At 35.0% G+C, this 22,275-nt stretch overlaps 1 protein-coding gene across 2 annotated transcripts in view; it reads right to left on the bottom strand.

The window, feature by feature from the left end:
* Nucleotides 1-797: 797 nt before the first annotated feature.
* Nucleotides 798-22,275, bottom strand: part of LOC148172165 (neuropeptide CCHamide-2 receptor-like) — a 47,871-nt gene continuing 26,393 nt past the window's right edge. For both annotated transcript variants that reach the window (XM_088041423.1, XM_088041424.1), the window contains exons 2-9: nucleotides 8,181-8,379; nucleotides 6,488-6,707; nucleotides 4,302-4,420; nucleotides 3,602-3,858; nucleotides 2,489-2,609; nucleotides 2,243-2,411; nucleotides 1,389-1,639; nucleotides 798-1,302 (exon numbers count right to left, since the gene is read on the bottom strand). In XM_088041423.1, coding sequence (XP_087897549.1) covers nucleotides 1,466-1,639; nucleotides 2,243-2,411; nucleotides 2,489-2,609; nucleotides 3,602-3,858; nucleotides 4,302-4,420; nucleotides 6,488-6,707; nucleotides 8,181-8,379 — 1,259 coding nt within the window. In that variant the 3' untranslated portion in view covers nucleotides 798-1,302; nucleotides 1,389-1,465. The remainder of the gene's footprint in view (nucleotides 1,303-1,388; nucleotides 1,640-2,242; nucleotides 2,412-2,488; nucleotides 2,610-3,601; nucleotides 3,859-4,301; nucleotides 4,421-6,487; nucleotides 6,708-8,180; nucleotides 8,380-22,275) is intronic.

Below are 22,275 nucleotides of genomic sequence, written 5' to 3'. Positions count from 1 at the left end.
CCCCTTTGTCACAAAACCACGCCTCTCATTCCAAAAAATCAAGCCCCTTTTTCACTAAGACATGCTCTATTGCTTCAAAACCACGCCCTTCTGTCTCCAAGCCACGCCCTCTTTTCTCAAAAAGAACTCCGCCCTTTTCCTCCAAAACACGCTTTTCCTTTATACCACGTCCCCGCTTGTCCAAAACACGCCTCCTTTCCTCCAAGACACGCCCCCTTCCCTAAAACACCTACCTTTTGTCACAAAACCAATCCTCCTATTAAAAAAAAATCACGCCCCTTTTTCTTTAAAACTCGCCCTATTGCTTTAAAACAACGCCCTCCTTTCTCCAAGACACGCCTCTTCTTCTTTAAGACACACCCTATTGTTTCAAAACCACGCCCTTTTGTCTTTTCTTACTTTGCTCTGTGATTGAGGTTAACTACAAATGTCAGTTGAAAAATCTAAACATTTATAATGAGCGGCAAATTTCTTTGACATTTCATAGCCACCCTTGATGCTAGAAACATTTATAAACACCTTGGAGTAAGATATGGATAACGTGAACCGTCAATCGTTTGTTTTTGAGCTATTGTCATTAATTAGTTTAATTCGTAAATACCCGTCTCTGCCTGAATTAATTGTTCCAATTGCACGTCACCCAACACGTAATCAATTATACAAACAATTTGCGACAGGTTGGAAGCGGGCGTATAATAAAATTCGAGAAAAACTTTGTAGTCTTATATGATCGTCGCGCTCCCAAATTACGTGTGGCATCAAAATTCATTACGTGTGCCCCGGATTGTATTGGTTTTGAATATGAAACTCCAGCGTTGGAAGAGTCACATTTATTAGATTGTTGAGAGACTTTACAAAAAATATACATGTACTTATCTTAAGTAAGATGATTATCAATATGTACACATTACATTGAGAAGAAAATGAGGATGGGACGGTTCACATAATACTGATCCAGGTTGTTCCATAAACATGCGATGAAATCCTCAAATTTTCGAGGTCCACAAAAGATATGTAACTGATATGTGGAACAAAAACTTATCTACTAACACTAAGTGTGAAGCTTTATGCGTTTTCCCCTTGACGTTTGACAACTTGGCGGATAAAGAAAGAAGTAATCAGTGACAGCGTTTTCTCGCATATAAATTGCTACTTTGTCGCAAGAAATAATTGAAAAGAGACCATCAAACGTCAGATAAAAGTCACATCGGGTGATTAATTCTATGATAGAGTCCGGGGAGAAATTTTGGACCCTGCGACTACACGACCAACAGTAAAAAGCTCAAAGTATCACTGGAGACCCTGCAAGGAAAGACTCGTAAAGTCCGGAATCTTCCTGTTTTAATTGCTCGTCTTTGGTTTAACACCTGCAAGGGTGGTTTACTCACCGCATTTACTTTCCTGGGGGTTTTTAAACCGCGCTGGCATCGAACGCCACTTCTTTTCCATTCAACGTCTTCCTTCCTCAGCTACAGAATCCGCCCCTGTCTAGTTGCATTTCCGATCGCAGTATCAAGGAATTTTTCATCCCTATTTCATTTTTATTTGAGGCGTCTAGATTTATCAAGTTCGATTCTTGGATGTTCCGTTTAGCGAGGGTGTTTTTCCGGTAGATGCTCTGGTTCTCGATGGTGGTGCCCTGCAATAAAAGCGCCAGCACGTAAACTAATGATGACTGGGGGCTGTATATTTTTATTAGGGCTGGCATATTGCCACAGAGAAACGTTTATTTTCACCGAAAAGTTACATTTATTTCAACTTTCGGTTTGGGTAAATGAGTTTCGCTGAGGTTAATTTCAGTCTGCATTTTAAGAGGTTTCCAATTTCAACAGTTTCAACTTTGTTTTCTGTTCGGGAAGCTCCGAGGATTTCGCCAAGATTAAATTTAATGCGAGGAGCACATAATATTATGTTTTTCATTATTATATTAAAAAACTTGGCAGTTGCTAGTGGAGCCATCTATTAATCAAATTGACAAGTATCCATTACAGGTACCTAACTTATCTCTTTCAAATCTCTTGTAAATCGGTAAATTCGCTTGATCGCCATTTTCAAAGCACTCTTTCTTATTGCAAAAGTTTCTAGATTTCGCTCTAAATTCTTTACGTTTCAAACGGACAGAAACTCGACGTTGCTATTTAAAAGTGTGCATTTCTTTCTGGTTTTTGAGTGGTTTATTGCAACCCAAATAAAAAACTTGAATAAAAAGTATAGAAACGCGTCGATTTTGTTATTTTCTCACCTGTGTTTGCTTCCTAAAGGTGGAATTAAAGCTCGTTTCGCAATTTCCCGCTTTCGTTGCATTTCGGGGCCATCTAGGATCTTGACAGCACAAATAGCGATTAAAGTGCGCCCGAAAAACGCCACTGACGCAATACAAAGCGATGGGATTGACGCAGGAATTGAGGAAACTGGAACAATCAATAATAAATAGCACAACGACGAGACGCCACTGCATTTCGAATCGTACGAAAATTTCGCAATTCACCTCAGACAAAATCCGATAATCTTAACGGCGTGCCACCAGTCATTGTAATCATCCACAGAATTCGGGTTGAAATGAAACCACACCATGAAGACGTGTTGCGGGAGAAAGCAGATGAAAAACACTGAAAGAAAATGCGCTCTTAATGGAATTTAATAAGTTGTTTTTCAATGACAGCTGTTAGTGGAATAAAAGCAGTCGGTAAAAGCGAGCGATAAAATTTAGTGCCATCATAAATTAATATGAGATTAATTTACGATTCGTACAAAATCATTTATTGTTGTTGGAATAAGTGGGTTTATGACAAAGTTGTTTTATTTTGGTACAACGCGAATTAAAAAATGACTCCAATTGAAATAAGCGAGTTTTTGGGGCGGATTTTTATTTTTGAGTCCATAAAAAGGCGGTCATAAAAACATGGAAAATGGGGGGTTCAAAAACTACATAAAATTCTAACAACTTGAGGGCAAATGTAAAAACGTTCGGTATCAGCATTTTACGCAATATTTTTAACACTGATGCTGGTCGATCTACGACTTTATGTCTCTCATTTCGGTTAGGCAAATACTTCCCGGCGCCTCCACCATTTTTACACTTTTTTTTTTTTTTATTAAAAATTCGTCAAACTTATTTCCGATTTCCTTTGCTTCGTGTAATGGCTTCATTTCGCCATTATTACCAACATAAATACACCATTTCTACTTTAGTTACGGGATAATGATTCGACGTCAATACAGTGCAGACACCGTAAAACACCGTAATGGCACGAAAAGATCAGACACTCCCAGAACTCGCTTGTTTCCCATCGAACATAAATACGACTGTTATTTCAGGCCACCTTGAAAAAATAAAGACAATTAAAGCAAATGACGCGTGTATCGCAAAATTGAATTATTACACAGTTTGGAAGTTGGTAAATTTGAGATAAGAAAGTTGTTAATTTCAGTTCGCTTCATGATAAGAGAGGAAAGTTGGAGAGAAGTTGTCGTTGATCGCATGTAATTTAGTGGGACGGTTGATTCGTGCATCGACTAAATTAATAAATTTTATAAAGCAAACAATTTCCATAATTTGCCCTAGGGTTGTTGCAGCAGCGGTTTTTCAATTAACACTTACAAAAAACGAAGATGAGAACCATTCGAGCGACGTGTCTCCTTGCTTTGGCCTGGGCGACACTCTGCGCTCCTCGCACTTCGCCCGGCATATCATTAGCACTCGCATGTAAGCGGATCGCCATCAAGAAGTAAAAACACGTAATTATCACCAATGGAATGATGTAATAAATCAGTGCTTTTAAAGCCACACTGTATTGTTTGTAAGTGTTTTCGTTGGAAATATCCGGGAATGGAGTGCAAATCGCTATCGTTTTGTTCCTGAAACAAAGAAATATTTTTTAGTAATTTCCCCCGAAATAAGGGTGAGGAAACATTGTTTCTCTTATTCCAATTAGTGCGAGTTTAAACCGCGTGAGGTGACATCTGCCTTAACCAGACGCGGAATACAATATTATTGATGGAAGTTGCAATGACACAATGGAGTTTTTAGTCTAGTGGACTCGAAAACTAAGAAAAACAACTCACATGTGGAAGATTTCCCCAGCTGCAATTATCTTAATTATGAAGAACCTCTTGTAAAATATTCACTCGCGTTTTTTGCACTCGCAAAAACAATAATTGAAGATGTAACCTCATCCCCCGGTTCTCAACCCTTATCAAGCCCGGCACGTTACTCGTTTCCGTTAAATTACATCCAATTTCCGGCTATATGGTATAATGTGAACACCTGATTTACGTTTACTTTAACTTAAGTTACTTACGGTACTGTTGTTCCGTTTAAGTAGACTTGTGTCACTCTGGAGCAAACGGCGTCTGGAATTGCCAAAACTGTCGCCAGGAGCCAAATCATTCCTGCGCTGATGACAGTTAATGGTTTGGTCTAAAATCAGGAAACTCATATTTAGTCCAGGCGAAATGAACATGAATTGAATAATTGATTTTGTGTGGACCTTCATTTTATTGTTCTAAACAAATTGTCAAAAGACCCCATCGATAGGTGTGCTGCTAAAAAAGTTACGCCATGGTAAATGTCAAAGAAAAAATTCTTTGCAAAACATTTATTATAAAGATTGTACTTTTTTTGAATTTGCCGCTTTAATAGGTCCATTAAAGTACTCAATTTGGAGTCGTTTATAGGTATCTATAACTCAAAGTAGGAAATTTTGTTTTTTAAGAATTGGCAGAACTAATTAGTCTGGCTGTCACCCGTTTCCTGTCAAGTTCTTGGTCAATTTTACCATTACGAATTTTACGATTCGTGTATCAATGTATCAATATAATTGAATTGTCCTTTGCGGCCAACAATATCTGTACCTAAATATAATAGATGTGAATTACAGGTTGTGAGGTCAGGTTAAAATTCAGAAACTCAATAAATAATCAATAAGTAATTTACTATTTTTTCGTAATTTTGGTAGTTTTACACCAAGGCAATCAAAATTGAATTATAGTTACTAGTTTTGACACGTTTATTAATTGTGCCAAATACCAAAATATTAGAGCAAAAAAAAGCAATTTTAGAAATATTTATTGACAATATAGACCAAAATTTATCTCTTTTTTTCTATTGATTTCCGTATTTTTGACAGTTTTAACGCCAATACAATAAAAACTGGACTATTTACTACTTTTATCATGTTTATTAAAATATTAGAACACGAAAGAGCAAATTTAGAACTCTTAGGAAGATAAAAAAAAGTTAGCATTGTCTAAAAAATTGCGTAACTTTGACAGTTTAAACGCTAAAACAAAAAAAATTGTCCACACTATAATTCACAACACACTTATTAACTTTACCAAATCTCAAAAATTGAAGAGCAAAAAGGAGAAATTTTCGAAATTTTTATTGAGAGGATAAACCAAAATTTTCTTCTATTTATTACAAAATTTCGTAAATTTGGTAATTTGAACGCCAAGATAATCAAAATTAAAGCTGTTATTACTTGAGACACGTTTATTAACTGTGCTAAATGCCAAAATATTAATGCAAGAAAGAACAATTTTAGAAATTTTTGTTCTTCGGAAGAATGAAAAATGGCACTATTTTCTCGAAAATTACGTAACCTCGACAATTTAAACACTTAAATCAATGAAATTTGTCGACGAAATTTATCGTCAAAACTATTTTTGCTTTTAAGAACTCTAAAGGATTTTACATTGACAAAATGGTTAAAAATTTTAAATATTGGTAATGACCAATTTTATTATTGCTGATTGCTGAAGACAGACATGAAGACTAAAATGAGTGTCCTCAATTATTTCAAATAAACTAGTGAAAAGTAATTGTTTTAATGGTGGTAAGAGTTATAGTTGTAATTTTGCGCGAAAAAATTAAGTTTTATTCTTCAACAGTATGCGGTTCAACTTAACTGAATCTTAGATAAATGAGCCTAAATTGTACGATTTTAATAAAGATATACATAAAATCCATCCTGTTCTTTTGAGGACTTTAAAAAACTAGAAGAAGTTTTTGAAGAAAATAAGTGAAATAAAAAAGAATTAGCACAAGATTAATTTCATAAGTTGCGGGAAAATTTCGTGGGTTAAGTTCACTCAATGCTTTCTCAATGTAAAAAAGGCACTAAATTCAATGTTTCGACTGTGGTGCACAAAAGAATAAAATTCTTGAAATTTTGAAAAATACTTTCATATCTCAAAAATGGTAACTCGTACGAAAAAAATTCCGAGATCTTTTTTGTGGCAAATTTGCTAAGGTACAATTTTCATAATACGTATTTTTGCCATTGGAACCACCAGCGACATAATATTTGCAAATCAAGCAAAACTCTCGAATCTAAACAGCGACTTATTTGCTTTGCCAAGTCAATTACGACAGCTTTACGTTTATCGGCCACTTCGCGAAAGCTCTCTCCTCGCAGCTATAGTTCGGTTTTGCAATAACACCGACGATAAAGGCCGAGTCTAAACTGCACTTTGTTGCACTTACTTGTAGCCTTCTTAGCGGATTGACGATTGCACAATACCTCTCCGCCGATAGCGCAGTTAGAGTAAATACCGACACACCAATGCTGATGTCTCTGGAAGTTTCCGAAACTTTGCACATCACCACGCCCCAGGGCCAAGACTCCAACGTGTAGAGGATGGACGTGAAGGGCACGCACGTGATGATAACCAAGAGGTCGGCCAACGCCAACGAAAAGATGTATCTACAACGAAACATGGCGAGTTTAGCAAAACAAATTAGTCTTTGAACGGAGGTTATTACATGCACGTCAAATCGACCCTTTGTTACTGCCGGCGCCGAGGAAACAAGATTTGCATAAATCTGATGCATACATTAAAATCAACATTGAAACGGACCAACTTCAACAAATTGGCGCTGTTTTCTTAGGTTTTCAATTGGAATTTTATTACAGGTCGACATCTACGAATTAAATTTTATTCCGGGAAACAGGAAAAAATACTGCCAACTCTTTAAATGGAGCTTTAGTGCTACAGGGCTGTAAAATAAAATTCTTTGTTATCGCCACTAATGCAGTAGCCCTGAGAGCATCTCCATTGATTGCGTTATGAAGTTATGAGGTTTATAGGTACTCTAAAGTATTCCTGCACTTTAATTGGGCGAGAATTCGTCGAGGGAACGCTGACCTCCGCTTTTTATGCGAGACCGCAAATAATCTCGTCGAGACTAAAAGCAAAGAGACATTTATAAAGAAATTTCATAACCAAGTTTTTTTCATTATTATAGTTCACAGAGCCGTAATAAAACCCCGTTCTCACTGCCTGTATTCTGTAAATAATTTTCTCGACATTTGAACTTGTAACTTTGAAATACCTCCCCAATAATCAAGAGCGCATTGATGTTAACTTTTCTGAGATAATTATTTCATCAAAACTTTTAATTGCTACAGGTAATTGCACAAAATCAAGTAATCCTCGGCACGAACGTGTCCTCTTAGCGAGTTTTTCATTTCCACTACTCTAAGAGAATTTTAATTACACGCAATCGCCACTTAATTTACGAGCTTTCCTAATCATTTTCGGCCGAGAAAAAGCCGTTTCTACGGAAGTGTAGAGGGGCAACACACTTTTTTTTTTAAGTCGCACTGTCAGAATAGTTATTTGTGTACCAAGGCCAAAAAGTGTTTCTTTTTTGGCCGAGCCTTTTTTTAATGGCCGAGGGCAAAATGGCACTTTTTTAGGCGTCATCATTAAATTTACAAGTTAATTAATTTTTATTTATGATTTAGTGATTTAATCATTTTTTATTTTTTTTATTTTCATTTGCAGTTTCGGCATGTATAGCTTCAAAATTTGTATGAATTGGGTTTGATATGCTATTTGATGTTGTTGTAGCAGCACTGCAAGACATTTACATTTTCAATAATTCAACACGTTTTTGTTGCACTTTACAGCAGTTTGTTGATGGTAATGTCGGTATCTTGATGTAATTTAAAACATTAACGATAGATGGCGCCACCCTAATACGGCCAAAAATGAAAGAAAACGGTCATTTTTCATCCGCATTTGAGAACTGAATTCAATTTTTAGTTTAAAAAAGTATGTTACCCCTCTGCGCTTCCGTACGTTTCAACTTGGGTCGTCGGAGCTTGTCATGCGAATTTGGGATGGTTTAAATCGGGCCGCGATAAGGCTTAATGACATGCAAATGGTCTTACGTATTAGGGACGTTCCTCATCGCTCTGTGCCGGAGAAAAATAACGACCAAAGTTCCATTGCCCAGGACGCCGACGACGAAGATGATGAAGAAGACCAGTGGGACTATGTAAGTTTCTGGACGTTGGTCGTACGGCGTGTAGGCTTTGTCCGGGTCGATGGTTGTGAAGTCGTAATCCAGAGAGCTGTTGAGGTCCATGGCTGCGGAAAAAAACAAAAGCTCGCAAACTTGCCATCTTAACAAACGCAAAGTTTCTGCAAAAACATCACAAATAATCCAAAAATCCAATGATTTATTACAGTTTAAGCCGTTGCTGAAAAATAATGCTTGATTAATGATCCGTCTCTAATAGAAATTATAATTCACATCGCTATTATCTCAAAAATGTACATTTCCGAAGCATTAAGATTTTAGAGGGTGAAGAATCAAAGCGTTGACGACGTTAAATAAGCCGTGAAAAACAGAAATTGATAGCAAAGACGTAAGCGAGAGCCAATTTCCACACTAAAAGAAAATATTCATGTACTTACAAATCATATTATTCTAATGCTCCACACTCTCGGATTTGCCGTTTTAAAAGCGGGCACATTTTCAACGGCTTTAATCCGAGATTACTTTTAATAAAAAGAGGGCTCTTTATGACCTAGAAAACTTTGTTGGCTGAATTTCTTCCAGAAAGAGAATTGCCAATAAATGATTGCTCATTGGTTTGAATTATTCCAGGATTTGGCTCCAATTACAACGAATTACAGGAACAAAGAAAAATGTTTTTGCCGGAACAGGATCATCGCGATTTTACAGTTCGCAAAAACCGTTGTTTACTGCTATTTGTTTAAATCTGGCCGCAGTAAAAACCAGCGAGGCGCTGTTAAACTGATAAACTTAAATTAAACTTGTCAAAGTTCATAACTAACAATAATTTTATTTTTATGGGCCTTTAGATTTAACTATAAATGACTTCAGTTCAGACTCAGGCCCTTTTTAAGTATAAAATAACATAAAAATGTTAAAATTGGTAAAGATATTCAGATTTTTTTTAACTTCATGAGCAGTTTTACCAACCTATTGCAAATTTTAAAGCCTCTTTGAATATTGTGTATAGGTTGCATTAAACCTAGGCGAAAACCCCCCCTTTTAGGTTTACATAGTAGTTCTAATAACTAACTACAACAATTTTTTAAGTATTTCGCAGCTCAAAAAATTAACTTCTCAGGTTTGAAAATTCAGAATTTCAGGTTCATTTTCTTTCAATTTTAGATTACGCATTTTAAAACCTGTTGTTTTTAGGTTGCGTTAAATTAACAGCGGAAAACAGACTTTTAGGTTTTGTAATTATCTAAAAAATTTAAGTTTAAGGTATATTTTTTCAGTTTTAGGTTTATTCGAACTAAGGAACTAAGAAATTAGGTTACATACTTCATTAACAAGCGTACCAACCTATTGCAAATTTTGAAGCCTTGACAGACGTAGTAAAATTAACAGCAAAAACAGACGTTTAGGTTTAGGAATATTTATAATTTTTCTACATCCTCAAAGCACTAAAATGTGGCTGTCAGGCTTCTAAATCCAGGATTTCATTTTAAGGTTTACAGTTTTGGATAAGAAATTGATTTTTCTTAGGCTTTTCTTAAAACTTTTAGGTTTGATAATCATTTCGACTTTCGTATAAAACCTCCATCACTCCGAGTCACTCCGTCTTAGGTTTAGGTTTATTCGAATTGTGTGATTAAATGTCTAGATAAAGACTCAAATTAAACATGTTTAGGTTGCAATAAATGCACAACTTTGTTTAATTTAGGTTACCTTGTAGGTTTAGGAATAACCACGACTTTCGTATAAAACTTGCTTCTGAGTCTCAGTTTTAGATTTAGGATTATTCGAATTGCATAATTAAATGTTTAAATAGATTTAAATTTAATATATTTAGGTTTCAGGCTGTTCTTAGATACAACTTTTTTTACTTAAGTTATCTTTAGCAAATAAATAAAATTTTCGTATAAAACCTCCATCTTATAGTCTCAGTACTAGGTTTAGGTTAATTCGAATTGCGTAATGATAGGCTCAGGTTTAAAATATTTAGACTTCAGGTTGTTCCTTGGGTGTTTAGGTTGCAATAAGTGCACAAGAAATTTTTTAAATTGAAGTTGCGCCTCTCTCGGTACACGACAGGGAAACTTGTCTCTTTTTGTGAATCTTCTGGTTGTCCACCTGCCATCAGCGCGTCTAAACTTCCAACAGCTTTTAATTAAACCCGCCAGAAATAAAAGTTGCCGTTAATTTTAAAGTTGCAAGTCAATAAAAATCGCAATAACACTTTTATTAAAGCAAATAAAGCTTGCTTGCACCGATCGAAACATCAATTTGTTTTAAATAAAACCGTCTTTCCACGATCTTTGTTATTAATGTCCCTGAAAAACGGCCCATTGTAGTTTTCGCGCGTTGCACATTTCTCCCGCTTTGTTTTTCTTGTTGCGCAATTTAACAGATGCACATGTTCGTGACACGTCCTGGAAAGAATGTCAGATCTCATTATTACAATCTCAAATTCTGGATGGTCAATATTTGGATGCGCTGATCCAGATTTAGAAAACTTGAGCAGGCTCTCAGGATTACACGTCAAACCTCGACCTGAAGCTCTTAATTTTATTAGCTCTCCATAAATTAACATTGTAGAGTCGCAGTGATGCTCATATTTATTGCCGGATTATTATTGGCGGTAATTTCAAATATTAAGGCGCAATAAAGGCTGGAATTACTGGGGACGATGCGGCATTGGATCATAAAAGTTCAACAACTTATTTCAGAAGCTTTTAAGGGATTGTTGCTGTCAACCACCTTTGAAATCATTTGATAATGAAACTTTACTAGAGTTGGGGATTTTTTCGTTCAACTCTTGCCTACACTGACATCCGGTTCGGAACGTGAGACAGCTCGAATTTATAGTTGGCAATGCATCGGATAACTTATTTCATTTCCGCCTAATAACGTGATGGCTAAAATTTAATTTCAACGACGCAAACTTTCAAATTGTTTCCCGTCAAAGAAGACAGCAAAAATGTCGCATATTAAAAAAAGTAAATAAATTCACAGTTAATTTTCTCCACCCCCCAAAGTGCCTTAAAACACTTGGCGATTTAAATTAAATTAGTTGTAAATTTTCGGCAACTTCAAAGTGTTTGTTTGTTCGCTTAGCACAACTGGGGCTTTATTAAGTTTAATTTGCTCCAGTTAATTTGAGCCGCTCGTTTACCTTTCCTCATGTAGAGGTATGAAAAACAAATTAAATCTTTGCGGTTTACTTGAGCGCGTAACTCAAACAATAGCTGCGTTCTTTTTCTACAAATCGCAGATGTATTTTACAACCCCATTATCAGCATTCGACAGGCATTGTGCTCGGGATAATTTTCAAATAAACATTCGGATGGAGAGTTATTGTGTGAGGGTGTGTTCACAATTGTTTAAAGTCAAATTACCTTTGAAAATGGCGCACAAAGTGATCAATGAATGTAGGCACTTTTGACGTAATGTTTGTACGAACAACGTGATAAACACGAGTTTTGATTCTCTCTGAGATTCCTCAATTTAACTATTTAATTAAAAGCGGCAACGATGAATTTTTCATAACTGAGGGTGGTTTTAAAAAAAGTTAATTTCCAGATTAAATTGCTCCCGTTAGTGGTATAGAAATTGGCTGCTGACACGTAATTAACATGTAATCATCGCCGAAAGCAATAACAATGACAAGGATACTTCTGGGAACGGTCTTGGGACGAAAATGGCTTTTTCAAAATGATGAATTATTCAAAAATTGTTGTGGCGAAATACTTGTTGTATTTAAAACTTTAACACTGCAAGAGGAAAAACAGTTTTAGCTTGTTTCGAAGCTGCGAATCCAGCCAACTAAGCCGAGTTTTAAATTCAAAATTCGAAACTTTAATCGCTCATAACTCAGTTATTTCTGGACTGATCTTAACGAATCTTGGCTTTTTAGATTCTGTGGGAGAGATGAGCACCAATACGTTAAGATTGCTTCATAAATAGGCGAGATAGAAACCGAGTCTGAATTTGAGATTGAAAGGCAGCTAACTTCTTTAATGAAAAAACGAAAATTTTGAATTGTAACTCGGTTATTTTTTGACGTACGTGAAACTGCAGCCTTTAAAGTATTTTTAAATGTAAACAGTAATTATTACAATGCAAATACGAACGAAATTACATTACATTGTGTAAAACCGAGCGAATGAAACACCATTTGTGTTTATTTTTCGCTTCTATCTTACATGAAAACATGTTTAATTGCAAATAGAAGAGTCATGGAGGAAACAGGAATTGATTTTGTGGTAACTCGATAGCGTACTCGGAAACTATTAAAAGAAATAGTAGACGCCCACAAAAAGCTTCGAGATGAGCTTTTCATGGAGAGAGTTTTACAATCTTTTTTAGCGGCGTGACGTGACTAGAGAGGAGAATTACAAAGCTTTGTACAACACGTGGGTGACAATTACTGACTCCCGAAAATATTACTACCATATTTACAAAACCGAAATCCCCCAAATCTTAATTGTGTTGTGCGAAAACCTTTTTAAATCACACTCTAGTGCACGTTGATCTTTTACGAGATTGGTTTTTCACACGAACTTGGATACAGCATCAAAATAAAAATAGACGAAACAAGTAATAAGACACGCAAGTGCCACTGAGAAAAACTAGAAAGGAGTTTGGGTCCGGATTAATTTAATCTGATGGCGAAGAGACGGAAAAATAATTGTTCGAAGCGGATCCTCTCATGCAAACACGCCACAATATCTTACGATTTTTCATATTCGCCGCGGCGAGAATCCTCTTGAAACGTTTTACGTATTTACCAAAGTTACTCCATCGACACTTGTGATTTTATTGAATGGTTATATCACTTGAGATGGATGGATCCAGACGCGAGGAAATTAAAATATTTCAACTCGTTTGACGCCGTACGAATGTAAACTAAAAACGTTGAAAAACTAGTCAAAGCTCCGCGAAATTGGGGCGCGCACAAAGTCGTTTGTAGTCTTTATAATTACAACTTTAGATGAGCGCGATATTAACATGTAGAAACTTTGTGTCACTTATTTTCAAACTAATTACCAAATAACGATGTGAGACGGGGTGAACAAAGCGGTGAAAATAATTTCAACTTGACGAAAAAATATAAATCGATCAATTTTAACACCGGCAAAGATAAGAAATGTTTCACGAGGGATTAAGGGATTATAAATTTTCTTTGAAAGGAGTTGTCGCTATGATAATCTCACTGATTGTTGTTGACGCGAGACCCAAATAAACCAAAAGACAAAATTGGTGGATGCGTCGCAGTAAAATTTTATAGCTAATAGATATTTACATAACAAGTACGGAAAGTGACCAATTTCGCACGAGTGTAAAAGTAGATGCACGAGGCGCCAGCCGAGTGCAGATATTACACGAGTGCAAAAATAGTATATTAAAACACCGAGTTTCATAAGGCAATTTTTTAGGCACGAATCCAAGTTTATAAAACGAGCGGCAAAGCCGCGAGTTTTATAATGGATGAGTGCCTAAATGGCCTTATGAACGAGGTTTTTATATTATTTTTCCTAATTTGTTCTTGTAACAGAGCTATTTTCGCTATTTTCCAATTCGTTTTCAGTGCTAGAATATCCATTTCGATACAGAATGTTAGAATAGCTTTGTTTCCATAGCAACTTGGGAATATTTAAGATACAAATTAGGAAAAGACACTTTCCGACGAGTTATGTACACTATTTTTCCTACGACCTTTCATCATCAGGAAGAAACTATAAGTTTCGACAATAGTTCATTTCTTATCTATTCTAAATGCCATTTTTCTACAACCTCATAAAAAAGTGACGAATTTCACATATTTAGATGGTTTATGTTTTTGTACATCCATTTCCAAAAGTAAAAGTCACTAGTGTGATATGAATATATCCTCACAGACCTGTCAAAACTGATTTGTCAAAAACGACCTAACCAACTCATTTTTACCATTATGCATGTTGTTTTAGAGTGAATCGTCTAGATATTTGAGACAAAAATTCAGAAGTTACATTTGTATTTGAAAATAACTGTCAATTTTGACAGGTCTGTGCGGATATATTCATATCACACTAGTGACTTTTACTTTCGGAAATGGATGTACGAAATCATCAACTTTCGGAGTCATTTAACCGTGTAGAAAATGTCACTTTCATATGGGGTCGTAGGAAAAAATCGTTTTTGGCCTCATGAATTGTAAACGTCAAATTAACATTCAATTGACATCTTCGGAAACACTAGATTTACAAGCGCCCTGGACGTTTATAAATTAAAATCACTTTACCATAATGAAGATTAATCAACAAAGTGGAATTTACCTAAATTATTATCTTAATTAAGACAACATTTCTATTTTTAAAGTAATATTAAAACGTTTTTTATACAGCGCCATCTTGTGTACTTTTTGTGCACCAACTACAAAATTGACAGATGATGAAATTTTCAAATGTCAGATGTGACAGTTCTCATGAATTTTGAAAAACCCAATTATTTAAATTAAAATTTTTTGGCCAAAAAGTTTAATACAACTCTTGTGCGTTCTTGTGCTACGCCGTCGTGCTTCAAACTGATTTCGAGCTGTAAAATGTAAGTTACCACACGCGACTGTAAATAACTATTTCAAAGCTTCGAAATTTTGGTCTTCTGGCGACAAGCCGAAATTTCAAACGACTCTAACTCAGTTATTTCTTGACTGACGATGAAAATGATATTTTTAGATTCAGCGCGAAATTCTGCGTTAAATAAGCCCATCCAGCTCAACTTCTGCATTGAAAAAATTAAAATAGGGCAAATAGTTTACGAGGGAATTAAAAAATTTTCATCGATTGTGTCGGAATATTTTTTTGCCCAAAATTGACCATCGAATTTTCGGCTTTTGAGGGCTTTTTCTAAAGTAGAATAAGCCGAGAAAAACGATGTTGTAAACCGTTTCTCAAAATCTTTTTTAGTTTCGGAGATTCAAACTTTGAAATTTATCCAAATCAAAATCAAATTTCTGGACCGATCGTAGCAAATCTTGTATTTTTGGATTCTACGCGAAATTCTGCGTAAAATGAGTACTATTACGTTAATGATAATCTCACTGATTGTTGAGGAGTTATTTTTTTTCAAAACTCAATAAATCCATTTCATAAAATTTTACAAGCTTTTAGAAAAAACGATAATTGTTCAATTTTCTTCAAATTTACTTCAACTATTTTGGCATAAGTAGGTAACAATGTTTAAAATGAGTTTTGAAAAATAACTCCTCTGTTGTTAACGCGAGACCCAAATAAACCAAAAGACAAAAGAAGCCGCAATGCAAAATTGGTGGATGCGCCGCAGTAAAATTTTATAGCCAAATTATAATCTAATTTCTTCCTTTGTCTCCCAAAGCGGTAATTTCCTCAAACGCTTTAATTTTTGCCCCTATAATCCGGACAAGTCGTAAAATATTTCTCTTAATATTATTGTGGCCTTTATAATCCGCACAATGCGAAAAGTAGGCACGAACAGGGTCAATTCCCCCGTTAGTCCAATTGCATTCCATTATTCGGCCACACACAATAACTCCATTCTTTTTACGAGAGAAAACGCATCCGGAGTTTCTTTGGGGGCAATGTAAACTAGTCTAATCCGTATTAACCTCGGATTTATGAAGAATCCGATGGGATTTGTGAAACTGCCCTCAATAAGCTAACATTGCCCTCAGAATTCGATTTTTAAACAATGGTTGCGTGTCACGACAAATGTACAAGCAATTTCGGGTCATTATAGCGAACATTAAGATCTGTGCTTTGTTGATAAGACCACGTTCAATATCAATCAACGGGACGACAGATGGACGGAATTCGCAAAGGCAACGATTTTATTTTAAATGACTCTGTTGGAGAGAATAAAACTGAAGAGGCGACATTTCATTACGCACAATCTCATTTTTAGCACTTTGCGTTATTGAAAGCTGAAAAAAATCCGTTTGTGATCATCTCCAATTTCGTAATAGTCCAGAAGTTGGGCATAGTTGCGAAGAGATTACGGCCCGTTGAGCCAATTCAACTGGGAAATTAATACATGTGATGTTGGAGCGTTCAATTATAACTACAGATCCCACGTGAATAAACATTTGTTTTGGGACAAGATTTTTTCTTCATTTAAAATTTATCGCGATTGCACCCGCCCAGAAACAAATAAATCTTTATTGAAGACGCACTCAAAGCCATGTTTTCCGTTTCGACTAAAGATAACGTTGACAATTTCCCGATTTATATAAATAAATCGTGGAAATATCAGGCAGCAGGAGGAAACGACGAGACGTTTTCTTTAATGTTTACGAATAAATAGGTCTATATCTGCAACAGCTGCTTTGGATTTTGTAGTTTTGCTAAGCTGGAGGAAAAATATTTTTACTACTTCACAAATGACCCGTGTAATCACGGCGCTAAAAGGAATTAAAATTATGCAAATTACTAGGCTCGTTAAAATTCCAACTCGCTTTAATTGTAATTAACAATGAAAAATAACTGCCACTCGTCAAACCTCCATTTGACATGATTTATTAACCGATATTAATATTAAAATCGGAATCTTGTCTTTAATTTCATTGTTTCTATCAAGATCAAATAAAAACTCATCCTCAGTTGGCTTTGTAATTTCAAGTCATGTCTTTGATTTTGCTTCTGTCACTGTCAAACTGGAAATTTTATGAAAATTTAAATGAACGATTTTGACAACGATGCCATATTTGATTCATATTGCAAAAAGTTATTTTGCATTTCAAGACAGTTTTCATCTTATAACCTCAAAATTGGCAGTTGTCAAAGTGGCACGCTGTGGAATTCCAAAGGTAACTGAGGATGAGTTTTTATTTGATCTCTCGATATTTCTAAAGAGCCACAGTGCGTCTATTGATTTTTTGTTTTGAGAAGTATGGAGAGTAATGGGGGCCCCTGTGGGTAATTTTTGAGCGGAATTTATTGATTTGTGGGAGTCTGAACGGGTTGGGAAAACCCTCTGCTATTTACGAAAACAATATTTTGTGTTGGTGCTCGAAACCACCTAATTTATAGGTAAAAGTGAGCTGGATCAACAAAATTGCTCCTTTAAATTTGAACACAAAGACGGCTTGATGGGAAAATTAGAGTTTGTATCTATTTATTATGCTCAATTAGGCGAAATTGGATCATCACGTATTCAGTTTTATTTTCTCGGGATGTAATAGAGAAATTGAGCTCAATTTCCCGGCGAAAAAATTTGCGATAAATTTTTTAGTTTCGTTTTGGCTTTGCGTCATTCTAGTTTGAACTAATCCGTATTTACAAGAGTAATTAATTTTCCATAATTGTATCTAGTGGAACTATCTAAAGCTCCAGCTTAAATCTCTCACTGTATTTACACATTTCCCCAGTTTAGATGTCCTCATCTGTTATTTCATTAAATACTACTTCAGGACGTAGGTATGTGACGTAAAGCTTTTATCCTGACAATTGCAGAAAATAAGCTCGAAAAGAATTGACGGATAGGGTTGTAAAACATCCTCTAAAATATTGATTTCGGCATCAAATAAACCCGACATTACAGTACCTCCAAGCTCATTTTCCAGTTGCAATCCAGGATTTGCAGTATGAAAAAAATTCAATAAAACATCCCCAAATCCAGCGTCTGAATTTAGCAAAGTAAACCCACGTAGAGAAAAATTGGGACGAGTTTGCACCTAAAACGAAAATGCGTGGGGCGAATTTGCAATTAGGGTCATGTTTAAAGAGATTGACATGATCTCCAATCTCGTTTATTGTAATTTCGATCGCAAAATTGGGATTTTATTAAAAAAATGCGTCTTCTGATTTATAGGACGCTCGACGTTGATTGGTTATTTTGGGTTATAAAATAGAGATTTATGGACGATTCGACGTATTGCTGCAAGCTAACGAAGCGTGCACTTGGCTTGTCGATATATTGTGGCATTACAATGCAAAATTTGAAAATGATATAAAATGACAACAACAATTACAGGAATACACGGATAATCAGACGGGAAAGTTTCCAGAACCTCAACGAAGTACCTGAAACTCCCAATTATAGGTACCTGTGTTTCAAAATGATTTTCATCTAGTTACCTTTGGAATGTAATTCCTTTTGTGCCGCTTGCATTGTACTGTGTTTGAACTAGTTCTGTCACCTTGAATTTGACACTTGTCAAACGTCAAAATCGCCAATAAGGAGAGAATTTAGACCACAAACACAAAAATTAGGCAGAATTTGAGTCTATCTTGTCTCTTCAGCGATCCAGTTGGCCTAGATCAGTCTCTACGTAATGATTTTTCAAAATTATTGTGAGGTTATGTAATCAACGTTCCAATCATTATAATTGTTACATAGCAAATCCAAAGTTCTACTTCTTTTGTTTCGTGCGTTTTTGTCATCAACATCCAATGAAATGACTCTACTTTAATTAGCTTAGAAATTCGTCCAATCAACAGTTTTGGACATTGAGCCAATGAATGGAAAGTTACGATCGAGTTGATTGTTTCGTTGCGTTTTTTGTAATAAAAACCATTTGATAAAGATAATGCCAGCCAATCATTGAACTTTTTTTCGGTTTTGTTCTGCATTCTCCATTTTGTTATCAAGAAAGGGTGGATCTTTAAATAAAAATTCATAAAAGTGGTCTCTTTTGCTTTAGAAGTTTGGAATTTATAATCTGAAGGGCATTCCACTTTAGAAATGACTGTTTGGCCCTTTGAACTGTTTAGTTAACTTAGTTGCCAAGTTATTTGCCTTTACAGGCTCGGATTTTAGAATTATTTATTTTTAAGTCTTCAAAATTTTAAAAAATTTTGGGAAAAATGTATATTTGATTGTGTTGGTGTCACTATGGTGAAATTTGAGGAGGTTACTACTCCTAAGTCATTAATTAACTGTGTCAAATTTCAAAATCCTGGTAGAACAGAGTCGGATTTTAGAAATTTTTCTTTTCAGAACGAGGTCACAAATTTTAAAATTCCAAAAAAAATTGTATCTTTAGTTGTGTTTGTGCCACAGCGTACCTCTAAAATCAAATTAAAAAAAAATTGACAATGGCGCCATATATTAGAAAACAACAAAAATTGTGTCAGATTTGACACTTCTCAAGAAGTTAGAGATAGTAACCTTCGCAAATTTCATTGACCTAACCTTAAAACTGCTAAAATTACAAATCCGAATGGAAAATACTGGAAGTTTTTGGCCCGTCTTGAAAATAAAAATTTCTAAAATCCGTCCCTGTTGTTAAAAAAAGTTGGTCTTTGGAATAGACAGTTATCAAGTCAAAATTAGTAATCTTGTCAAATTTTATTGCCCTAGCATTACAATTACCAAAATTACAGGGTCGAATGCAAAATATTGGAAATTTTTGGTCCATTTTTTAAGTAAAAATTTCTAAAATCCATCTCTGTTGTTCAAAAAATTTAAGATTTGGTACAGATGGTCAACAAGTTAGAGATAGTAACCTCTCCAAATTTCATTGAGCTAACATTAAAATTACTAAAATTACAGGTCCGAATATAAAATACTGAAAATTTTTGGTCTATCTTGAAAATAAAAATTTCTAAAATCCGTCCCTGTTGTTAAACAAAATTGATCTGTAGGACAGAGAGTTATCAACTCAAAACTAGCAATGTTGTCAAATTTTATTGCCCTAGCATCAAAATTACTAAAATTACAGGGCCGAATGTGAAATATTGGAAATTTTTGGTCCATTTTTTAAGTAAAAATTTCTAAAATCCATCTCTGTTGTTCAAAAAATTTAAGATTTGGTACAGATGGTCAACAAGTTAGAGATAGTAACCTCTCCAAATTTCATTGAGCTAACATTAAAATTACTAAAATTACAGGTCCGAATGTAAAATAGTGGAAATTTTTGGCCCATCTTGAAAATAAAAATTTCTAAAATCCGTCCCTGTTGTTAAACAAAATTGGTCTTTAAGAAAGAGAGTTTTCAACTCTAAACTAGCAATCATTTACAAATTTTATTGCCCTAGCATCAAAATTGCTAAAACTACAGGGCCGAATGTGAAATATTGGAAATTTTTGGTCCATTTTTTAAGTAAAAATTTCTAAAATCCATCTCTGTTGTTCAAAAAATTTAAGATTTGGTACAGATGGTCAACAAGTTAGAGATAGTAACCTCTCCAAATTTCATTGAGCTAACATTAAAATTACAAAAATTACAGGTCCGAATGTAAAATACTGGAAATTTTTGGCCTGGAAAAACGCATTTATTTTAATTATTAAATGTGTTTCGACCAAAAAACAAGATTTATTAAAAAGAACAAATAAAGAACTCCTGATTCCTACTGTTATCGCCTATTAAATTTCATGGAAATATTTGTTTAACAGTTGTCAGTAGTGTCAACTTTACACGTCGTCCAGAGTTGATTTATTGACAACATCATCGCTCAAACCAACATTTATTATGTCCCCATCGGTCATTCTTGGACAGTTGTAAATAAAATTGATCGGCTTTAGGATGTCGCTAACAATGAGGGTTGGTTAATCTAATAATTCAAAATAAGAGATTAATTCAGGGGCGCAAAATTAGCAATGAAAGAGATTTAAATTTGGCGTGATTACACCTGAGAGACGATCTTAATTAACTAATTATTTAATTAGGGGTTGAGTGATAAGAAAAAGACGATGGAGTTGTCACGAATTTATTGTTAAAGCGTCTAAAGTTTCGTAAAAGAAAGCAGTGTTTATTGCTCATCTACATTTATATTACACGACTCGCTCGGCGAATCACATTTTCAACATGATCGTTATTATGATAATGAAGCAAACTCGTAATTATTATGTCCTATTAATAAAAGAAATTTTGTAGCGTTATTCGGCAAACAAATAGCTACTGAAATCTCATCTGCAAACTTTTTTAATTTCGTTTTTTGAGACGTTTGTTTGAAAACTTGACTTGGCGGTATTGTAAACCAAGTCACGGAAGTTTAAGCTCTCATTTAAAAAGAGTTTGCTTTCCGTAAAATGGTTACTTTAGTTGAAACTACATACTGAAATATTCATCACAAAGGTTTGTTTTATTGGGATTCCTTATGGAAATGTGATTTCATGGTGTTCTATCCGATTGAAATTACATTCCGTCGATTTCTAGGAACATGTCAGAGACGTGGGGTCATTTAAATAGCCTTTTTTCGCTCCGTTTTGAATGCAAACCGAAACAGTCTCTGATTAGATCCTCTCTTCATGTCTTTGTGGAATTTACTCCAATCATCAGGAAAAAATTTCATCACACTTGCAGTGAAAATCATTCCTGTTGCTCTCTTGAAGGACGCTTCAATTTTCCTCTTCATTTCCTCCTGCTTGTGTCACGTGCCAAATTCTTTTTTCAAATGATAAGGGTTCGGAAAAATGTGTAAAATTAGAATAATTTGTTTCCTTTGACGTCAACGCCGTATTTTCCACCACACATAAGCAGTGGAGGAATTAACGGCGGATATTGGCGAGCTTTACAAAGTGACAAGAGGAAATTTGATCGAGTTTTTCGGGATCATTTCTGGGTTAACATACAGAGAACTAATTAAAAAGAGACGACTAGGAAATCGTCGTCCTCTGGGAATTTATTAATGCAACTAGCAACCTTCCTTAAACGATTCTCAAAGTGTTTGTCAAATTGGATTAGATTGTTCAGACACTGTTCTAAGTTGCTGCCATCTCTATAGTTTCGACCCTCCACGGAATAATTCCGAGCAATTAAATTGTTTTGAAAATGCGATTTTTGTTTAACTTGAAAATTCTATTGCAGATATCGTGAGCTAATTTGATTTCGTAAATTGGGAAAGTTCGCCGAGTAAACAAAAAATTCTAACGGTATTTGTTAATGGACATAAAGAGGATTCATGCTTTTAATTGAATTTGTGGCTCAGTATTTTTCGGTTAATTTCGTTTTAAAGTGGATGAGTTCGCCGGGGATTATTTCCAATGGAAAAAACGAGAGCTTCAAGACTGTTTGAATCTTTAAAAAAAGCACCAATTTATTACTGAAATTAGGGGAAAACATC

The sequence above is a fragment of the Gnatocerus cornutus genome, chromosome 7 (genome assembly GCF_029298725.1).
Source record: "Gnatocerus cornutus isolate USDA-ARS CGAHR chromosome 7, icGnaCorn1.1, whole genome shotgun sequence".
Lineage (NCBI taxonomy): Eukaryota > Metazoa > Arthropoda > Insecta > Coleoptera > Tenebrionidae > Gnatocerus > Gnatocerus cornutus.
The sequence above is the reverse complement of the archived record's forward strand: the minus strand, read 5'-3'. Positions and strand labels throughout refer to the sequence as shown.